The 20726-nt window shown below is 42.5% G+C and overlaps 2 protein-coding genes across 5 annotated transcripts in view; one reads left to right on the forward strand and one right to left on the reverse strand.

Annotated features, from left to right (window-relative positions):
• The window catches only part of ACTN2 (actinin alpha 2), a 120042-nt gene extending 104276 nt beyond the window's left edge, over window positions 1-15766 (reverse strand). The window contains exons 1-2 of one of the 3 annotated variants that reach the window (XM_039529507.1): window positions 15666-15766; window positions 14017-14193 (exon numbers count right to left, since the gene is read on the reverse strand). The gene's annotated coding sequence lies outside the window, so the exon portion shown is untranslated. The remainder of the gene's footprint in view (window positions 1-14016; window positions 14194-15665) is intronic. The other 2 variants (XM_039529505.1, XM_039529506.1) reach the window with 2 other exon arrangements.
• Window positions 15767-15830: 64 nt separating this feature from the next.
• Window positions 15831-20726, forward strand: part of HEATR1 (HEAT repeat containing 1) — a 59416-nt gene continuing 54520 nt past the window's right edge. Inside the window, exons 1-4 of one of the 2 annotated variants that reach the window (XM_039531848.1) lie at window positions 15831-15860; window positions 16480-16632; window positions 18189-18405; window positions 19397-19538. In XM_039531848.1, the coding sequence (XP_039387782.1) occupies window positions 16491-16632; window positions 18189-18405; window positions 19397-19538 (501 nt within the window). In that variant the 5' untranslated portion in view covers window positions 15831-15860; window positions 16480-16490. Of the gene's footprint in view, window positions 15942-16479; window positions 16633-18188; window positions 18406-19396; window positions 19539-20726 lie in introns of both variants that reach the window. The other variant, XM_039531847.1, reaches the window with a different exon arrangement.

Genomic DNA, 20726 nt, shown 5'->3' on the forward strand with positions numbered 1-20726 from the left:
GTAGTGCTATCTCTGAGAGGTTTCTACTGTACACAGTTCCTGGGGTAATCCTTGTGCTTGTGTGCATTTCCTCAATGAGCCACTAACATTGTTTGGCCTTTTTACTGTTCTACCTGAAAGGCTGCTTGTGGGTGTTTTCAACCTCACAACATGTTTCAGTAACACATACATAGCCAAACTTCATAACTTCACATACGATGATAGCACATACAATCCAACGAGATATTAATGTCTAGCCGATCAAGACTTTTAGAACGATAACTCACAAGGCATACTTTGTACAAAACATTTCCTAATTACATGACAGTGGTGAATATTGGAGTGCCAGGGTGTCACAATTAGTTTCCACTCTGAGATCTAACACTGGCGTGGAAAGGATGTAATGTAATGATGTAATGTAAAATGAACTATTATTATTTAATGTATATATCAGTGGCTCTCAAACTTTTTTACTGGTGACCCCTTTCACATAGCAAGCCTCTGAGTGCAACCTCCCCCTTATAAATTAAAAACACTTTTTTATATATTTAACACCATTATAAATGCTGCAAGCAAAGCGTGGTTTGGGGTGGAGGTTGACAGTTCGCAACCCCCCATGTAATAACCTCATGACCCCCTGTTTGAGAACCCCTGGTATATATAGTGCCAGAGGCAAACAAAAAGACAAGGTTATTATCCCAAGGAACTTACAGTCTAATATTCAGCTAACACAGAGTAAAGCCAACATGAATGGGAGGTTGGGCGGGGTATCAATAGTGAAAGAGAAAGCGCTCTTGGGGGCAGCATTTGATGTTTATTTTGTATTGCACACAGATTTATTGATTTTTAATGAAGAAAATCATCATATTATGTTACAAAACTTTCATTTATTTTTATAAATAAATTGTGCAGTTGGTAATGGGGAGCACCTGAGAAGTTAGTAGTAGAATGTTAGCCAAAAATGTGAGTTTTGAGGCAGAATTAGATGGAGACGAGGGAGCCCTCTCAGTGTATCATGCGACAAGGGATGCTGTGGCTGGCAAATGAAGTGGCATGAAAGAAGGTGGGGTCATGAGTGGGAAATGATAAGCTTGATTGTGCTTTTAACTTGTGCTGGGGTAGATCAGCAGTGGCTCCACTAAAGTTGGGGGAGTCACACAGCCATAAAGCTGGTATCAGTGAGGGAAGAGTCATACCAAAAGTGAGCACTGAAGCAAGTGGAGCCAGAGAGAAAGACGTGTGAAACAGGAAACAAGAACCCAGCTAGAGGCAGGCTCAGTCACAATGAACCTTGACAGGGAGGATGAGGAATTTGAATGTGATGTGGAAAGGGACTTAAAGCCAGTAGACAGACTTACAGTGAAAGTGACATACTTTAGCCATAATGTGAAGAGGAGATGATTTTCAGAGTGGTGTTTTGGACAAACTGGGTTAAATGAGAAGCGTGTCAGGGAGGTCAGAGATGGAGAATGTAGCAGTAAATTGTCAGGGCCTAGCCAGAAGACAGGCCCTCCCCCTCCAACCTTAATCCCCTCCCAGAAAGATGATGAAATGGTAGAATGTGACTGCCACCTCGCTTGCTCCAGTGGGGTATAGGAAAACAACATATTCCAAATAAATAAGTAAAATGTAAAGCCTGGGTATAAACTCGGTCAACATTTCCTCACAGTACTTCCTACCCATGGAGTACCTATGAAATTCATGTTATCAAAGGGAAGACACTGGTAACACTGCTTGCTCTCCCTTGCATTGAACCTCCTGTGATGGAATGCATCCTGTATTCACACCCTACATACTATTGTAATAATCTTTGTACCAAATGTGTCTTGTGAGGTATCATTTGAAAATTCATATCTTGCTTGTCAGTGTTGTCATAGTGAAATATACATAGCAACATTGTATGGGACATTACAAGATTCTCCTGTATGATGTTATTAACACATGTTCCATACCAAATTCTGCCTGGGCAGGGCAGTGAGGTTAACACATCTGTCTTAAACAAAGGAATGTGTGTTTGCCTTAGTTTGCATTTAAGCAGTAAACAGAGTCATCAAGCAGAAAGGGAGGAAACCTGCATGTAAGCATACACAGTTGAAAAAAACCAGCAGGGAACATCTTTCCACAGAGACGCTTTGTCTCCTGGCTCTCAGAAGGAAAAGTTTTTCAAGAGGGTGACTGAAACTATAAAAAGGAGGGTCAAACAATCAAAGATACCTCTGCTGTCTCTCCCTGTCTATCATACTCTTTGCACCTGCAAGGACAAAAGCAGCAGCTGTTGGGTTCTTGGGGAGGGGTCCTGACTGAAAAAGTTTGGTAATGCTGTTGGAAGCATCTGATGAGAAACTGTGCTTTAAATCTAATATAGTTTGTTAAGTTAGGAACTAGACAGCATTTTATCTTTATTTTTCTTGTAAGCATTTCTGACTCATATCCTTCATTACGTGTACTCACTAAAAATCTCTCTCTTTGTCGTTAATAAACTTGTTTTGTTGTTTTCTCTAATCTATTGTGTTTAGCTTAGTATCTCGGTGTGACACTCTGTATCTCGGAGGAACACCCTGCACCCCCATGTTCATCCTTATAATATGATTGTGTGGAGTCCAGTGCAAAGTTTGTCATGTCGGGTGTCTTCGGGAGGCTCATGATGCACTGAGCATTGTTGTTATAGTCATGTTATAGGTTGTAATTTCATGTATAGTTATGAGGCTGAAAATGTGTCCTCATGGTTTAAAACAACCCAGGCAAAACTCTCCAGGAACAGAGGGGCAGTTCACACCTCATTAGGGTGTGATGGGATGGGATAAACCCAGCTCAGCCTCACAGGAACAAAGGACACTGGCTCAGGCAGCAACGAAGGATCTGTTGGACTCTCGAGTGAGTCACCCCACTTCCCTTGGTTAGTTTGGGACTACGATGAGGTAATGCTCACTTGACTCTGAAGCGGGGCAGGCAAAGCCAAGAGGGAAGAAAGGACATGATAAAAGGGAGAGACATTTGCCAGGCTCTTCCTCTCTCTTCCACCTCCATCTACAGACAACACCCCCAAACAACTGAAGCGCTCAAAGGGGAGAGCCTGGCTGAAGGGCAACCAGCCAGCTTGTGGTGAGAAGCATCTAAGTTTGTAAGGGCACTGAAAGTGTTAAGATCAGCTTAGAATCCATTTTGCTTTTATTTTATTTGACCAAATCTGACTTCTTGTGCTTTGACTTATAATCACTTAAAATCTATCTTTTCTGGTTAATAAAGTTGTTTGTTTATTCTACTTGAAGCAGTGTGTTTGGTTTGAAGTGTGTCAGAGACTCTCCTTGGGATAACAAGCCTGGTACATATCAATTTCTTTGTTAAATTGACGAACTCATATAAGCTTGCAGCATCCAGCGGGCATAACTGGACGACAGAGTTTCCTAGGGTTGTGTCTGGAACCGGAGATATTGGCTAGTGTCATTTGGTTGCACAATCCAATCAGCTTACATGCTAGAGGCTGTGCATGAACAGCCCGGGAGTGGGGGTTCTCACAGCAGAGCAGGGTAAGGCTGACTCCCAGGGTCGAGGATTGGAGTGACTTAGCAGATCACTGGTCCAGATAACACCATGGGAACGTCAAACCGGGTAATGCTATTTAAAGTAATAAACTGGTGTATATTAGTCCCTTAAAGAAATAATGGACTTAATATATGTGGACTGTCCAGGAGAGAGCTGGGCCATGTAAGTCATACATTTTAGGGGGAAACCTGGAACAGTGTGTGTTTGGGTCACCCTGCAGAGGCAACCCAGGCTCATAAAAGCCAGAGGATAACCCAAGTGTGGCTGGCAGGTTGCAGTTACACACAGGCAGTCAGGGTGTGGCTTGCATGCTGGAAGGCTGTTTGAGAGCACCGCAGGGAGCTACTGCAGCAAGACATTGTGAAGCACCCAAGGTTGCAGGGCAGGGCTGACATAGCTCCTCCCTGGCCTGGATTGAACCGCAGTATGTCACACCTCCCCACAGTCAAAGGGCTATTCTTGCTGAGATAGATGCAATTTTCACCGCACTGCACCAGCGTTAAACAAACTGGCTCATTGTATCATTTTAAATGAAATGGACATCATATTTCACTTAGCTAATTTTAAAAATCCTCTTCCGCCTCACTGAGATTTCTCATTCCCCCATCAACAACATTCCCCAGAAAACTTCCAGTGTTCACTAGGCCTTTCAATTCACTTCATCTTTTTCTCATCGTCTCACCCCCAGAATCCTCTCCTATTCTATACTTTTGTTAGAATTTTAAAAACAGTAAACCTTGTAACCTTATTCCTAAGGATCGTGCTTTAAAATTAACCAAAATATACTAGACAAAGAAATTAATTATACATTTCTGCTAAATCAGTCAGCAGTGAAACAGTTAACAGTGTTGAGATTTAAATCACCCTCATTATGTTTCAGAGTCAACACCCCAGATTGTGAAAGGAGCACTTCACATCTGTCAGAGCTGTTTCAGACAAATCCTACAGGAAAACAAAAGATCCTCTAAATTTGCACTTGTGTTTTGAAGGAATCCTCTAGCCAGGGGCAGGGCTTATCTCTCTCTAACAAAAACCTGGGCTTTCCAATCCCATAAACTATCATCTCAAGGAGAAAGGACAATTTCATAGAGAGCTAGCACTTCAACACTACGCCCTGGATCCCCCATCTTCATGTCTGGGTACTAACTCCCAAATAGAAAACCCTTGGGAATAAGTGCTGACAGGGTGATCATTCATTCCCATGTATTTCCTCTATGGTTTTCCAGAAGATGCTGCTACAGAGATGGAGTTTCCCCATGCCATGCTACCACTAAGCCTAGGGAGCCACGTATGCCTTGTCTACACTTATGGTGATGTGTAGAGTACTCAGGGGCGGCTCTAGGAATTTCGCCGCCCCAAGCACGGCGGCACGCCGCGGGGGGCGCTCTGGCGGTCGCCGGTCCTGCGGCTCCGGTGGACCTCCTGCAGACATGCCTGCGGAGGGTCCGCTGGTCCCGCGGCTCCGGTGGAGCATCCGCAGGCATGCCTGCGGGCGGTCCACCGGAGCCGCGGGACCAGCGGACCCTCCGCAGGCACGCCTGCGGGAGATCCACCGGAGCCGCCTGCCGCCCTCCCGGCGACAGGCAGAGCGCCCCCCGCGGCATGCCGCCCCAAGCGCGCGCTTGGCGCGCTGGGGTCTGGAGCCGGCCCTGAGAGTACTACACTACAAGCACAGGCACAGGTGTGTATCTACACATGGCAGTGAAAGACTAGCAAGGAGGAGGCAAAGAGAAAAGGCTCTGGGAGCTGCTGGAGCCTTTCCTCGCTTTCTTCCCCCAGCCAGAGCCTTTCCCCACTGCTGGAGCCTTTCACTGGCGGGGGCAGGGGTAGGTCCAGCAGCATACACTGCTAAAAATAGGAGGGAGGCACTGCTTGAGCATGTGGAGGGACGAGCAGGGTATATACCCTAAAGTTTAGGTATGTAGGGCACTCTGTTCTACTCACCTAAGCTGTGCCTTACCATCCACATTGCTATTTACATCTATGCTAGCTGGGTGTCCAGTGTCTCTCTACTCTACAAGCTGCTGTAAGTGTAGACGTACCTGTTTATGTGTAGGGGCTTCTATGGAGGCAGAAGGAAAGGCGATGATGACTCTCTCTGACAAATGTCATGGCATTTTTGTGAGTTTTCCCCTATTTTCATTCCTTTTGCAGTGAAATGGAGATGAAATTGCAGACTCAGCAAGACAGGCCTGCAATGAGTCACATAAGGAAAGACAGCTTTGCAACCAGAAGGGCTGGAAACTGCTTTTTAAAAAAATAATTGAAAATCTCAATTCCACAGAAAACTTTGGAAATACCAAAAATCCTAGCAGGAGGGAGAATCCATGACGTGTGTTAAAATCTTAAGTGTTAATTCCACTGGCTTCACATTTCACTCACAAAAGAGTAAGAGAAGAAATCCTCAAAGTTAAAGTGACCCCAAGTCTTGGGTCAACTGCCAATATAAGCCTGAACCAGTGACCAAAAACAAAAAGCCGTTTTATTTTCAACATTGATTATAGATGTGGTTTCCAGTTGCCTTTCACTTGTGACAAATATTAGCTCTACGTTTGTTTGTTTTTTTTTTAAGTTTAAATGACAAAATTTAAGATTATTTTAAATGAATTTAAAGCAGATGTTGTCAACGTAGCTTAGGCCAAAATTCTGGATTCTATTAAAAATGGTAAGGGGCTGACAAAAGCAAATATAAGTAGAAAGAGGTAGCATATTATATATGTAATTTTAATTTAAAAATAAATAAGGGAACAAAGTTTTATGGAATATTTAGTCTCTCTCCTTCAGGGCTGATCTACACTATAAAGTTAGGTCAGCTTAACTATATTGTGCAATAGTGTGAAAAATGTCATGTACTGATAAAATGTAATTAAGCTGACCTAAATCCCAGTGCAGACACTGCTGTCTCGATGGAAGAATTCTTCCATTGATCTTGCTATCACCTCTTGGAGAGGTGTCTACACTACAGCAGCACAGCAGTAGCTGTAGCATTTCTAGTGTAGACATACCCTCATTTTTGTGAACCCAAACGCAACCCCATTTTGCTAGTGCAGAAGAACCAAGAGGTGAAGTAGAATACACAACAGTAACACAAATACATGTTAAATTGGTTTCATTGTCTTAGTTGAGCAAAATAATAATTAAAAAGAGCATATATTCTGAAAAGTAAGGCCTACATCCTGCTCTGACCTCCATTCAGGTGGACACTTCTGTATGTGTACACAGGCCAAGGGGCTCTCTTTTACAAAGCTCATGGCAGAGTCTGGCCCAGTTTGATTTCTGAAATCAGTTTTAATGAGCTACGGTGTTATTAGCTATGTAAAAGCCAAGTATTATTATAACCAGGGATGGTGTGTCTTTAAAAAGTGAAAAATAAACAGAGCATGATTATAAAGAGTCTAGTAGAAAAACTTTTGGAAAAAAAATCGATATTTGAAGGAAGAGTAGGTAATTTATCAACACAACAGGGATATATATGAATGATACTATTCTTATTAAAAGGAGTTATAATACTTAAAACATGTTTCAAAGTAAAAAGAAAAAAGAAATATAGAGTATTGAAAGACATGTCTGGTTTCATAACAACTGACCTTGTCAAAGGATCCCAAAGTGTTTCACAATCTATATATAGGAATAACTTCTGCCACTGAAACACAACCATGGATGAAATGCAGCAGGAAACTTTTATAGAATATACAAATACTACCAAGCATAGCAGCTTTATGAGTACAGAGAAGATGCTGATGAGACTGCCATCATCAAGTTTTACCAACTTTTCTGACCGAGAGGAAGGAAGGTTGTGTGGTTAAGGCTCTGGACTGGGACTAAGGAAATCTGGCTCTGCTTGAGACTATGTGACATTGAGCAGGTAGAGTGAGATTTTCAAAAGAGATCAGTACTGGCCTAACTGCTTCCACCGAAATAAGTGATCTCTCTGTGCATCCATTCCTCAATCTGTAAAATAGGGTAAATTATGTTTCTATTCTCCCACTCTTTGTCATGTCCATTTAGATTGTGAGAAATGTGGGGCAGAGACTTTCTTTCACTGTATGATTGTAACTTGCCTATGCACTACTCCAATACATAATAAAATAAAATAATAAACTGCACTGTGAATGTTGAAAGATTTAATATAATACAGGACAGGCCCTTTAATAGTGACTGGGTGTTGCCAATTTAGAACCTAGATTAGACAAATTTTGCTACTTTCATGAACCACAGGAACCTCGGCTCTTAAATTTCTCTCTGCTCCCTTCTAAAATTCCACTCAAGAGAGGCCATGACACCTGCATCCCTAGCTCCACTAGGAGACAGCCTCCTTGTTTCCATGGATCCTACCTCGGTGACTATAGAGGTATCTCATAATAGTGATGTGAATTAGTGAAGTGATAGTCAAAGGGTCTTTGTGCATATTGGAACTATAATACCAAAGGAAAAGCTGGGAAATGTATATGGTAATTTATACACCGCATACCTAGTCTCTTAAAGTACTAGAACTGCAGCAGCACTAGACAGACATTACAATGTAATACACATGATGACAGGTGGGAAACTACAAATAGTGCTGGCATAAGATTGGAAAAAATGGTCAGACAGATCCAGGATTTTAAAAATGATTCAGTGATGAGAATGCATGGGGCAGGAGTAGGGGTATAGAATAGCCTATTACAAACTTTCAGAAGAACAGACATGTGTTCTCAGAACTTTGGCTGTGTTCCTGTATCTGGCTTACTTAATATCTCACATAGATATTAAGTAAGGAAGAAATTACAGTTCTAGTGCAATGCTAAAACCTGTAATAGGCCCATAGAACATGGATTTCAGGAATGTCAGCAGCTAAAAAAATCCATCTATGAGCTATATTATGGGCTGTACCCGATTTAACCAGAATAGTTTCAAAGATGTGCTATATTGTTTAGCAATGGTTTGGGTATTGCTGAACAAAGAGAACAGGCACGTGTATCAGGTAACAAGGACATGAACAATTCCATAAACTTGGCTGTACCTAGAATAAACTGGCAACAAAAACTGACTAAAACAGAATTCCCAGACAATAACTAACTAAGATGATAAGTACCAGAGGGCTGGACTTGGAATTATTGCAGTGTGATCTAGAGGTTAGAAGCGGGTGTGGGGGGAGACGCTGGAAATTAGACACTACTGAGTTCTAAACCCAGCTCTTATACTGAATCCCTCAGTGACCTTAGCCAAGCTGTGACATCTCTGATCCAAATTCTCTCTGATATACCAATGCAACCCCACTGAAGTAAATGAGAAGATAACTTGCCTTGTAAATCCAAAATGGATATGACTACTTCTTACATATTCCACACGGATGATGTGAGGATCAGTTAATGGGTCAAATTCACCTTGGGTAAATGCCACCAAAGTCAACTGAGTTACAGAGGGTTGAATTTGAATCATTTATCAAGCATTTGGAGGCATGAGGTTTTATTTTCTCTTTGGAACATGTATATAGTACAAGATGCTGTTGTCCAAAGATGCTGCTCTTACATTCTGCCTTGGAGAACTTTACTTGGACACTCAGCTGTATCCTTTTAATAGTCAGTGGAGAGAACTAAGCAATCCTGCTGTGACGTGGGGATAAAATTTCTCAGGGCTTGAGTTCTCCAATATCTCTTTTGATAAGCAAGGGAAGATGAGTCAGGAAGTGGCTATCTGCCCAGTAATTATCAATCCCACTAGTCTTATTCATGTTCCCATCTCAGGAGCAGTGGGCATCAGCTGACACCTCATATTGCCCTTCATGCTGTCCAGTGCAAGTGTGGTAGCGAATACGTTCACTATACCCAACTATAATCCATTCATGCAGGAGGCTCTTGACTTTGCTTGTAAAACCAAGCCCTGTCTGCATGAGTCATCTGGTCCTTTATTGGCTTTATTGGGGAGAATATATTATTTGTATATAATTTCAGCTATAGGAAGTGGTTTGTTCACTTTGGATCAAATTCATCCTGAGTGTAAATGCACTAACTTCAGTGAGGTTACACCAATCATGAATCTGGTCTCTTATCTGTGGGACATGACATAGGGTTACATTGGGAATAGCAGTAATATGCAGGTCTCCTCAGATTTCATATCTGAGCTGCCTGAGGCTTTTTACTGATCAGACTCTTTGATTTAGGTGATTTTAATGTGCAGATGGACAATAGTTCCTATCAGTTGACCCAAGATCTGATACCTAACATGACAATTGTGAGCCTATCCCTGGGGCTTTCAGGCTCTTCACATATATATGAGCAAACTGCAGAACACATTTCTGAACTGAGATGGGGAATTACGATCATACCATGGTCTCTTTACTCACTGAAGTAAAGGGGTCATTTTTGCTCCCATCAAGAAATGTTGTAAGGGTTAATATTTGTAAAGCATTTTGGAAGTGCAAAGCACTGAGTATATTTGTTTAAAGTTTACATGGATAAAGCATGGGTTAAGGCCAGGTACAGATTATTCATGAATACAAATCTTACAGTGGGAATTAATACCATAGCTGTCAGAAAAAATTTAATCCTGAGAAAGGTATTAACTTTAAATGTAGTCTTCTGTTGGCCTTCCCATGGTTTTTTTTGTTTGTTTGTTAGTTTTGTTTAAATAGTCTTTTCAAAAGTGAACAAATGTGTGAGTAGTGGAAAAGGGATCATAATATCTCTTGAAATATAGGAGGGAATGTATATATTGGATATGATTTATCACAGAATATAGACGTTGTTTCTATGTTCTTAGATGTCTTACTGCTAATATCTAAAAATTAATAAAGCGTGGGGGGAAATTGCACAAATAGGACATAAACTAATGTAAAAGTATATTTTATTTACTATGTACTACATATTCAATTGGGTTACTATATTTATGATTAATCTGTTAAATTTGCACTGTGGATGATACCTAAACATTAAAAATTGTAAGCAAAGATATTCAAAAGTAACTAGTGATTCTGAGTGTGCAATCTGAGGCATCTTAAAAGGGCTTGATTTTCACAGGGTGGGTGCTCTATGCTTTCAGAAAATCAGACTCATTTTAGGAGTCAAGCTGAGCACCCAAAATTTGGGGCACACAGAATCGAGTCATTAATGAAAATCTTGGCCTTGAAATCTGAATCTGAAACCCTTACTCACATGGATAATCCCTATTGACACTCATTCAGTGGGACTATTCGTGTATACAAAGGTTGCAGGACTGACACCTTAATTGGTATTTGTTCTGCTCTCCATGATAGGACAGAGCTAGGACAAACAGCTTCAGCTTCTTGTTCCATGTTATGAAATGTCAAGTGACTAAATTTCTCCATCCCCAGTCACCTTGCTGATAAGCTGCCCATTCTTCCAGAGCATGGTGAGGACATGCTTGAAGAATAGCTGGTTTATTCCATGAAGTTTCTCTACCAACATGTTTACACATTAGTCAGGCAAAGCTGAAGCTACCAGCCAATATTCTGGAATTCTGCACTGCTACAGACTAGGGACCAAATGGCTGGGCAGCAGTTCTGCAGAAAAGGACCTAGGGGTTACGGTGGACGAAAAGCTGAATATGAGTCAACAGTGTGCCCTTGTTGCCAAGAAGGCTAATGGCATTTTGGGTTGTATAAGTAGGGGCATTTCCAGCAGATCGAGGGATGTGATCATTCCCCTCTACTCAGCACTGGTGAGGCCTCATTTGGAGTACTGTGTCCAGTTTTGGGCCCCACACTACAAGAAGGATGTGGATAAATTGGAGAAAGTACAGCGGAGGGCAACAAAAATGATTAGGGGGCTGGAGCACATGACTTATGAGGAGAGGCTGAGGGAACTGGGATTGTTTAGTCTGCAGAAGAGAAGAATGAGGGGGGATTTGATAGCTGCTTTCAACTACCTGAAAGGGGGTTCCAAAGAGGATGGATCTAAACTGTTCTCAGTGGTAGAAGATGACAGAACAAGGAGTAATGGTCTCAAGTTGCAGAGGGAGAGGTTTAGGTTGGATATTAGGAAAAACTTTTTCACTAATAGGGTGGTGAAGAACTGGAATGGGTTACCTAGGGAGGTGGTGGAATCTCCTTCCTTAGAGGTTTTTAAGGTCAGGCTTGACAAAGCCCTGGCTGGGATGATTTAGTTGGGTTTGGTCCTGCTTTGAGCAGGGGGTTGGACTAGATGACCTCCTGAGGTCCCTTCCAACCCTGAGATTCTATGATTCTATGAAAGATTGTTTCAGCAAATTAATCTAGAGAGGGTATCTGTAACTACTGCTTTCCCCACAGCACATTGCTTGAAATTCGATGAACACATTGATTAAGGTAGCACCACCTATTATGAAAGTTGCTCAACATTTACCATTAAAAGGCCCTGTTTTCAGTTGCTTACGACTTTGCTAAACTTTAAACACATGGGCTGAAATTCTACATGCTGGGTGTCTCTCTGTTTCAATTTTTTTTTCCAACAAATTTCAGCTAAAACAGGTTAGCCATTTCCAAAAATGAGGCTAGCGAAAGATACGCTGCTTTGCCCTTACTAAAAAAATATTTAGTAAGCTTCTCTTTGGAAAACTCTAGAGTTCCATTCTTTGGAGCAGGAACATGAAATTTGGCCAGGGTGGCCTTTGTACCAAGGATGTGCCTCTTGCTGCCTCTGTGAAAACCAGTCTAAATTTGGCCAAGTTATGAGTCTTGCAGGAGGAGGGGATGACAGTTTGCATATGCTCAGCAGAGACTTGCTGGAGCTTCACCTCTAAATTCCCTCTAAATTCTGTTTGTATTGAGTGTGTTCCAGCCCAGGGCTGAACTGGACTTTCACTACAATTGCAGCTCTGGGCTCCTGCAGGCCGTGGTGAATCCAGGTACCTAAAATTTGGGCAAAGAATTTCTCTCTTCTGTGTTCTTAATGACACCCCTTCTAGACCCAAACATTAATCAGGAAGCTGCCTGATTCAAAAGTAGAGAGCCTCTCTCCTTAGCGACTCAAAATTAACCATAGGACCTTCAAGAATGAAATATGTTGGAGCAGGCAGTATCGCCTATGCTGCACTTCTAGCCCAATCTCTCTGCTGACCAGTTATGGAAAAGTCTGAGGAATCAGGCAGAGACTACAGCAGTTGAAGGAATGAGGGATGGTAATGACTTGAACAACCAGTCTGACAAGAAGGAACATTATTTATATTTAACATCTATAGATATGGAGAACACTATTTCTCTTTCATGGAAAGAACTGTGGTTCATCCTAACCCTTCAAAATATCTGGCAACTGGCTGGCTCAGTAGTAAATAGAAGCTCAAACAGCTGTGCCCTAGGAATGGACAGCTGTACCATATGAGATCTGCTGCTGAGCCATATGTTGTGAACACATGACCTACTGGTTTACTAGTGGGGTGAAATATGGTTTTGGGTACAGAGGGCAGAAAAAACGAGAAACCTGAAATGTTATATTATAAAAGACTTAAACTACATAGTAAAGTTACATTTTTCACCTCTTTCCCTTTAATTGCTGTAATTTATATATTGTTTCAGTGACTGCAAGTGGAATCTTCTACTTGACTAGTGTCCAGGAGATAACAGATGTGTGCCAACTAAGAAGAATAAATTTGTCATTCAAAGCTAATCTATACGCAACGGGATACAAAAAAAAATATCACCAACATTTTAGATACTTATACATAGCACAATCAGTGGCAAAACAAAATATATTCTTCAACCGGATGTTTACCTTATCTTGCAAGAAATTTACCAGTTCAATCCATTACTCGAGAACGTGGATCAGCTTACAATTCAGTTATCATACCAATGATACATAAATTAATTCAAACATGCACAACAGTTAACATGCACTCTTGCTTTCTAAAAAACTTCTGCATATTTTAGTAACCACAAAAATTGAGAAGAAACATGATAGACACTAAAGAGGTTACAATCCCTTTAGCGCAGAGGTGGGCAAACTATGGCGTGGGACCATCCTGCCCGGCCCTTGAGCTCCCCCCGGCTCCTCCCCCACTGTCTCCCCTCCCCTGCAGACACAGCTCACCATGCCACCAGTGCTCTGGGCGGCGGGGCTGGCTCTGGCCGGGCAGGGCGGCTGCCAGTCCTGCTGCTCTGAGCGGCATGGTAAGGAGGCGGGGAGTGGGGGGTTGGATAAGGGGCAGGAGGTCCCAGGGGGCAGTCAGGGGACAGGGGGGGTTGGATAGGCGTGGGAGTCCCGGGGGACCTGTCAGGAAGCAGGGGTGTGGATAGGGGTCAGGGCAGTCAGGGGACAGGGGATGGGGTTGGGTGGGAGTGGGGTCCTGGGAGGGGGTGGTCAGGGGGCAAGGAGCAGGGGAGTTGGATGGGTTGGAGGTTCTGAGGGGGGCAGTGCGGGGGCAGGAAATGGGAGGGGGCGGAGGCCAGGCTGTTTGGGGAGGCACAGCCTTCCCTACCCGGCCCTCCATACAGTTTGGGAAACCCTGATGTGGCCTTCAGGCCAAAAAGTTTGCGCACCCCTGCTTTAGCATCTCCTAAAGAGACTAAGACCTCATTATTACCTTGTGATCCTGTCAAATTTCAGAAGCTATTCAGGGTCACATTCAGTAAGCAATAGCCTTGGAAACCTCATGGACGTATAGGGGATACAGCGGTGATGATGATTAAAGTAGGTAGCACTTTTCCTTCTGTGACAGCACTGTTTTAGTGCTCCAAAACGATCTGGAGATACTGTGCTGCTGCAAGAGAAACACAAAAATTAGGTATTAGCTACTTAATTAAACTCATTAAAAAGCTTCTGACCAATTTCATCAGAGTGGGGTACATAACTCAGTACTCAGACATCCTGGTCAAAATCTAACTGGAAGAGTTACTTTCTGCCTACTTAAATTCCCTCTGCAGTTTTAATAGAATACATATTCACAGATTCCTCTCCTCCATTGTTGTGCATTGTCATTGCATGCTCTTAAACAGCTGTTGCACAATACCCCAGAAGTGATTGCATTTCAGATGCACAGATGAACAGACTCCCTGTCTGCAGTTTAAAAGTCAGTAAAGTTTGTGACGTGCTTGGGGAGGAAAGGGATGGTATAAGGAAAGACATTCATAAACATTCTCAGGAATAACAAGGAGTCCGGTGGCACCTTAAAGACTAACAGATTTATTTGGGCATAAGTTATCATGGGTAAAAACCTACTTCTTCAGATGCATGTAGAGAAAATCCACCCATGCCTCTGAAGAAGTGGGTTTTTACCCATGAAAGCTTATGTCTAAATAAATCCGTTAGTCTTTAAGGTGCCACCAGACTCCCGGTTGTTTTTGTGGATGACTTTACACATGTGCATAGTTCCACTGCAGTCAATGGAACTACTCCCAGTATTAAAATTAAGCACGTGCATAAATCTTTCCCAGATATGGGACTATACCTGTATTGGCTGTTTGCATTGGCATTGCATGGCAAGTTATTGCTGCCTAAGGTAGCATTAGGGGGCAATACATTTGTCACTGTCTTAACTGTAGAGGAAGATAATTTCACCAAATTGTCTGAATTTTGATTTCCCCCCTATTTCTCCCACTTTATAACAATACACATTCCCATTTTGGTTTTGAGTACATTACTCCTGAGTGTAACAAATAAGGGTTTTAAACTGGCTAGTGGCTTTATATATTACACAGCACAGGACCTTCTGAAGCCCTTTGGTATTAAGAGGGGTCATTCTTCAGCATTGCCAACCCCAAGCACTCAAAAATCAGGAGCCATTATTAAAAGTAATGAGATTTCATGTTAATCATTATTTTCAGTAGGGCTTAGAAGCTCCTGCTGTGCTAGGTGCTGTACAATCATAGGGCAAAAGAATGGTCGCTCTCCTTTGCAACTTGCATCGGACGAAGTGGGTATTCACCCACGAAAGCGCCTGCTCCCAAACGTCTGTTAGTCTATAAGGTGCCACAGGATTCTTTGCTGCTTTTACAGATCCAGACCAACACGGCTACCCCTCTGATACTTGACATTATGGGTTGTTCTTATTTGCTTTCTGGTCTTGGGGCGGCTTCACAGCTGCAACACCCCAGCACCCGAGCTAGCAGCTCCCTTCAAAACTTCCCGCAAAGCCAGAGCACCTTCCAAATACCAGAACTGGCCGCGACTGCTGACACACGGCGAACCCCGTCAGCGCAACTCAACCCAGCGCCATCCCGCGCAGCGACTGACCGCGAGCGGCTCGAACGCTCGGCTCTAGGCTGCTGGGCGGGGCGCGCGCGCGCACCCCGAGCCCACTCGCGAGCGCCAAACCCCGCCCAGACCGCGTCACTTGACTTGCGGCGCGCATGCTCAGTCTCCCAACAGAACGTGTTTTTTTTTTGTTTTTTTTTGGCCCCCTTCAGCACCACCGTTTCCGGGTCAGAGGTGAAGCTGCTTTACGCACGTGGCTGCGGGGATAGGTCGCCTCGCTTCTCTGCACTGCAAGGCGCGGGCGGTGGCGGCTCGGTAGGGACCAGGCTCCCCCCCCACACCCCGTGAGTCGGGCAGAGCCAGTGTCCCCAGCCCCCGGGTGCTTGGGCTGCGGGGAGCCCCCATGAGGCTCGGCCAGAGCCAGCGGTCCCCAGTCCCCCGGGCAGAGCTGGGGTGTGTGGCCCCTGGTGCATGGAAACACCCCGGGCGCTTGGGCAGAGCTTGTGCTCTGGGAGATCTTGCAGCGCGCTGGGCCCGGGGCTGCGCGTGATAAATTGCTCTGTGTAGGGGCAGTGGGAGGGGGGTCACCGGGAACGCTGCCGTGTGAACAAGAACTTGCCCCCCCCACCCCATGGTAGCCCCGTGTGTGCCCGCTGCACGCGTGGGTACCCCGGGCTGAGCCGCTGTGTAACTAGCCTTTAGTTGGTTGCTCCGGTGTTTTATTGTCGGTAAACTCAGGCTTTGCTGAAAGCCAGAAAAAAAGAGTCTCCCGTGAGATCAAATGCGGTTTGTTCCAGGGTTGTTTTATTTGTGTGTGGTGAGATTTATTTTAATATTAAGGCTTCTTCCACAGAAATATAAAACATGACATCCCTCGCCCACCAGCTGAAACGGCTCGCTCTCCCTCAGAATGACCCCAGCCTTTTGTCTCGAAGTGAAGCAGCCTCCTTGCTGTTTGATTGCAAGGAAGCTGCCAATATTGACAGAGACACCTTCTTTGCAATAGGTAAGCGTGACTAGGGACACCATCAGCTTAAGCTCCACATTTCTATCAGAAAATGTTATGATCTTCTGCTGTTGTGGGTTACACTATGACTGAAAGTGATTAGAGGAAAAAATAGTCCTCTTTTTGTGTGTGTGCGCCTTTTGAAAGCACTTTGATTTAGTTTCCTCTTTCTCTCTTATAGTCTCTCTGTGTAGGTCTTTCCCACTGGAATGTAGGAGAGTAAAACTTCTTAAAATAGAAAAATGTTTGTAAAACCTCAGAAATTACTAGAGAGATTGGGGAGTAAGTGTAGTACCTGAAACTACTTTTAACCTAGTTTATTAAACTGACCTAATTTTAATACGATGGTGACCTTTTAGCTTATCTCAATCTATATCTAATGTAGCACAGGTATTTCTAAGGTATCTGTTAGCTTTGTATTTAAGCATCAAAGGAATCCGTGTATTTCAGTGGTTCTCAAACTTTTGTGCTGGTGACCCCTTTCACATAGCAAGCCTCTGAGTGCAACCCCCATGCCTTATAAATTGAAAACACTTTTTTATATCTTTAACCCCATTATAAATGCTTGATGCAAAGTGGGGCTTGGGGTGGAGGCTGACAGCTTGCAACTCTGCGCCCCCCCTCATCCCCACATAATAACCTCATGACCCCCTGATGGGTCCCAACCCCACAGTTTGAGAACTCCTGATGTATTTGAACCTTTGTTTTTCTCATGTCTCCCTCTGGTTGGTTTCCTTGCTTTACTTGCACCCAGAGTCACTTTGCACTTAGTTTGTAATGAAATAGGTTTTTTATTTTACTATGCTGTAAAAGGTAGAACTCATTTGCTATATCCACTGTTCTTTGCATCATGATTATGTATCTCATAGACCAGAAAATAATGTTTTTTAGTTTAGTTCTAAAAAATACTTTTCATTTCTTATGCTTGTTTATTGGTGAAAAGTTGTGTTGTACTTTTTCCTCACCAATTTAAAAACTGTCTAAATGCAGCAAAAGCTCCGCTCCTAGACATGTTCACTGATCGTCTGTAGAAAATTCCATATTGGTTATTCTGCTGTATGTTCTGTACATAGTAGACACTTAATACTTTTTACCATCGTTATAGCATTTTGCTCCTTGTAACACTCCTATAAAGCAAGAGTGATAAGTACTGATTTTACAGATGGAGAAACTGAGGCAGAGGGAGGGTGTGATTTGTCCAAATTCACAGATGGAGCTTTACTGTCAGAGCAAGATTAGAATTACAGAGTTATTGGTTTCTAGTCCTGTGCCCAGATCTCTAGTAAACTGTGCTTGCCTACTTGAATTGTCGTATCTGTCTCTAGGATGGCAAAGTATACTTTGTGTAACCTTACAGTTATGAGAAGGGGGTGGAAACATTTTACCATAACAGTTTAGTTTGCATGACTCATTCAGTGAAGGTGATCTACAGAAGTGCAGTATGAAATATTGCAGACTAATGTTGATGATTCTTGGATGGGAAGGAGAAGAATGTTTTGAGATAGAGAACCATTAAAACCAATGGTGTTTAAACCATTTTCACTTACTTCTCATAGGTTGCACTGGCCTAGAAGAGCTGATGGGGATTGATCCTGCCTTTGAGATGTTTCATTCTACTTTGTTCAGTCTCACATCAAAGGGTTTGGAGCGCAGTGTTCAGACTAAAGCAGTAAATGAGCAGCTGGATGAGAATATTTCATCATTCCTGATTCATCTGTCTCCTTACTTCATGCTTAAACCAGCACAAAAGTGCCTGGAGTGGCTAATTCACAGGTAATCAAATAAATCACATGCATGTCAATAGATAAATTTACGAGAAACGCACTTTTTTTGGTTAGAATAGTTTGGGTGTGATTTGGCCCTATCTTCCTTGAACTACATGTCAAATCCTGGCACAATCAACTCAAACATTCATCTTTACTAGGCAAGATAAGCTTAGTTCCTTGCAAATTAGTATATGGGTCTGTTACAGAAGAGCTTAACAAGGGTCTGTATTCTCTCTGGGACCATTGAAGATTTCATGGCACTCTATGTATGGGTTTGTCTGAATGTCCTTCAGCAAAGTTTCCCAGTTATGTGGTTGGCTCTTCTGGGATGGAGCATTTTTGCAGGAGGTTATGAGGCATTTATTTGATAAAGTTCAGAATGAAAGAGGCTATGTAAAAGTGATGTATTTTCAATGTAATATGTGAACTCTGTGCAATATAGTCTAGTATAATATATTGGTATGTGCTAAATATTTTTGAATTCCAAGGTACTGAAAAGAATGGAAGAGAAAATGGGCCAGATATTTTGTAATATGCTACTGTCCTTATTTATGTAAGATGATTGCAGATATAGAAAGTAGAAAATACTTCATAACGCTAAAGCATGAATGGCTGTTGCACATGCATCCATTGGGTTGCAGGATTGCTGTGGCCTGTGTTATACTGAAGCTTAAACTAGATGATCATAATGATCCTCACCTGCTTTAAAATCTTTGAAAATGAAACAATGTTGGTTTCCTTTTAACTAATTAGGGCAGACAGATAATTTCCCTGTGAGCAGGTTATTCCATGACTGCTGGGTGCAGGGTATCTTGCTGTTTCATCTGAGCATCTGGTCCTGTATGCTGTTGGAGATAGGATACAGGACAAGATGGACTTCAGGCCTGATTCAGCCTGGCATTCTATGTTTAAGGTTTTTATTTTAAACCTGTATTGCAAGAATAGGATGCATGGACCTCATGCTATGAAATTTCTGATTGTGTTTGCTTTTTTCGTAGGTTTCATATCCATCTTTACAACCAGGACAGTTTGGTTGGTTGTGTTTTGCCGTACCACGAGACTAAATTGTTTGTGAGAGTTATCCAGCTGTTAAAAATTGAAGACCCAACTCATAAATGGAATTGGTTGCATCCAATTAAGGTAAAGTAGCTTAAAAGTTACAGTTCAGAAGATGTATGAGAAATAGTACTTAGTAAGGTCCTGGTCCTGATATTGTATCAACATGCCCCCTGCCACCCTGTGTGCAGCCCCATAGATTTGAGTCTTGACTACAAGATTCTGTTGCAGGATTGGGGCCCCAATGTCCATATGTTGTTCCTGATCTCTCTCTTTAAAGGAAAATTAATTATAGCCCTTGTTTTGATAAAGGAAAAAAAATCTGCTTTTTATTATTAGTATGTTTGCAGTCAACTTGGAAAACTTGGAAACATATTAATTACTTGTACATATAATTTTATAAAAATATGAGGGGAAGAAACAAAGTCCAGTGAGAGGAAACCATTACTTGTTTCAATTTAAATCATAGAATCAATCATAGAATTTCAGGTTTGGAAGGGACCTTAGGAGGTCATCTAGTACAACCCCCTACTCAAAGCAGGACCAATCCCCAGACAGATTTTTTTGCCCCAGATCCCTAAATGGCCCCCTCAAGGATTGAACTCTTAACTCGGAACTATTAACTAAGGTTTGTAACCTGTCCTTTAAATCGGCTTCGGTACCCAATGACTGGAAGTTAGCTAATGTAACACCAATATTTAAAAAGGGCTCTAGGGGTGATCCCGGCAATTACAGACCGGTAAGTCTAACGTCGGTACCGGGCAAATTAGTTGAAACAATAGTAAAGAATAAAATTGTCAGACACATAGAAAAACATAAACTCTTGAGCAATAGTCAACATGGTTTCTGTAAAGGGAAATCGTGTCTTACTAATCTATTAGAATTCTTTGAAGGGGACAACAAACATGTGGACAAGGGGGATCCGGTGGACATAGTGTACTTAGATTTCCAGAAAGCCTTTGACAAGGTCCCTCACCAAAGGCTCTTATGTAAATTAAGCTGTCATGGGATAAAAGGAAAGGTCCTTTCATGGATTGAGAACTGGTTAAAGGACAGGGAACAAAGGGTAGGAATTAATGGTAAATTCTCAGAATGGAGAGGGGTAACTAGTGGTGTTCCCCAAGGGTCAGTCCTAGGACCAATCCTATTCAATTTATTCATAAATGATCTGGAGAAAGGGGTAAACAGTGAGGTGGCAAAGTTTGCAGATGATACTAAACTACTCAAGATAGTTAAGACCAAAGCAGATTGTGAAGAACTTCAAAAAGATCT

This window comes from Mauremys reevesii, linkage group 3 (assembly GCF_016161935.1).
Source record: "Mauremys reevesii isolate NIE-2019 linkage group 3, ASM1616193v1, whole genome shotgun sequence".
In the NCBI taxonomy this organism is placed as follows: Eukaryota; Metazoa; Chordata; order Testudines; family Geoemydidae; genus Mauremys; species Mauremys reevesii.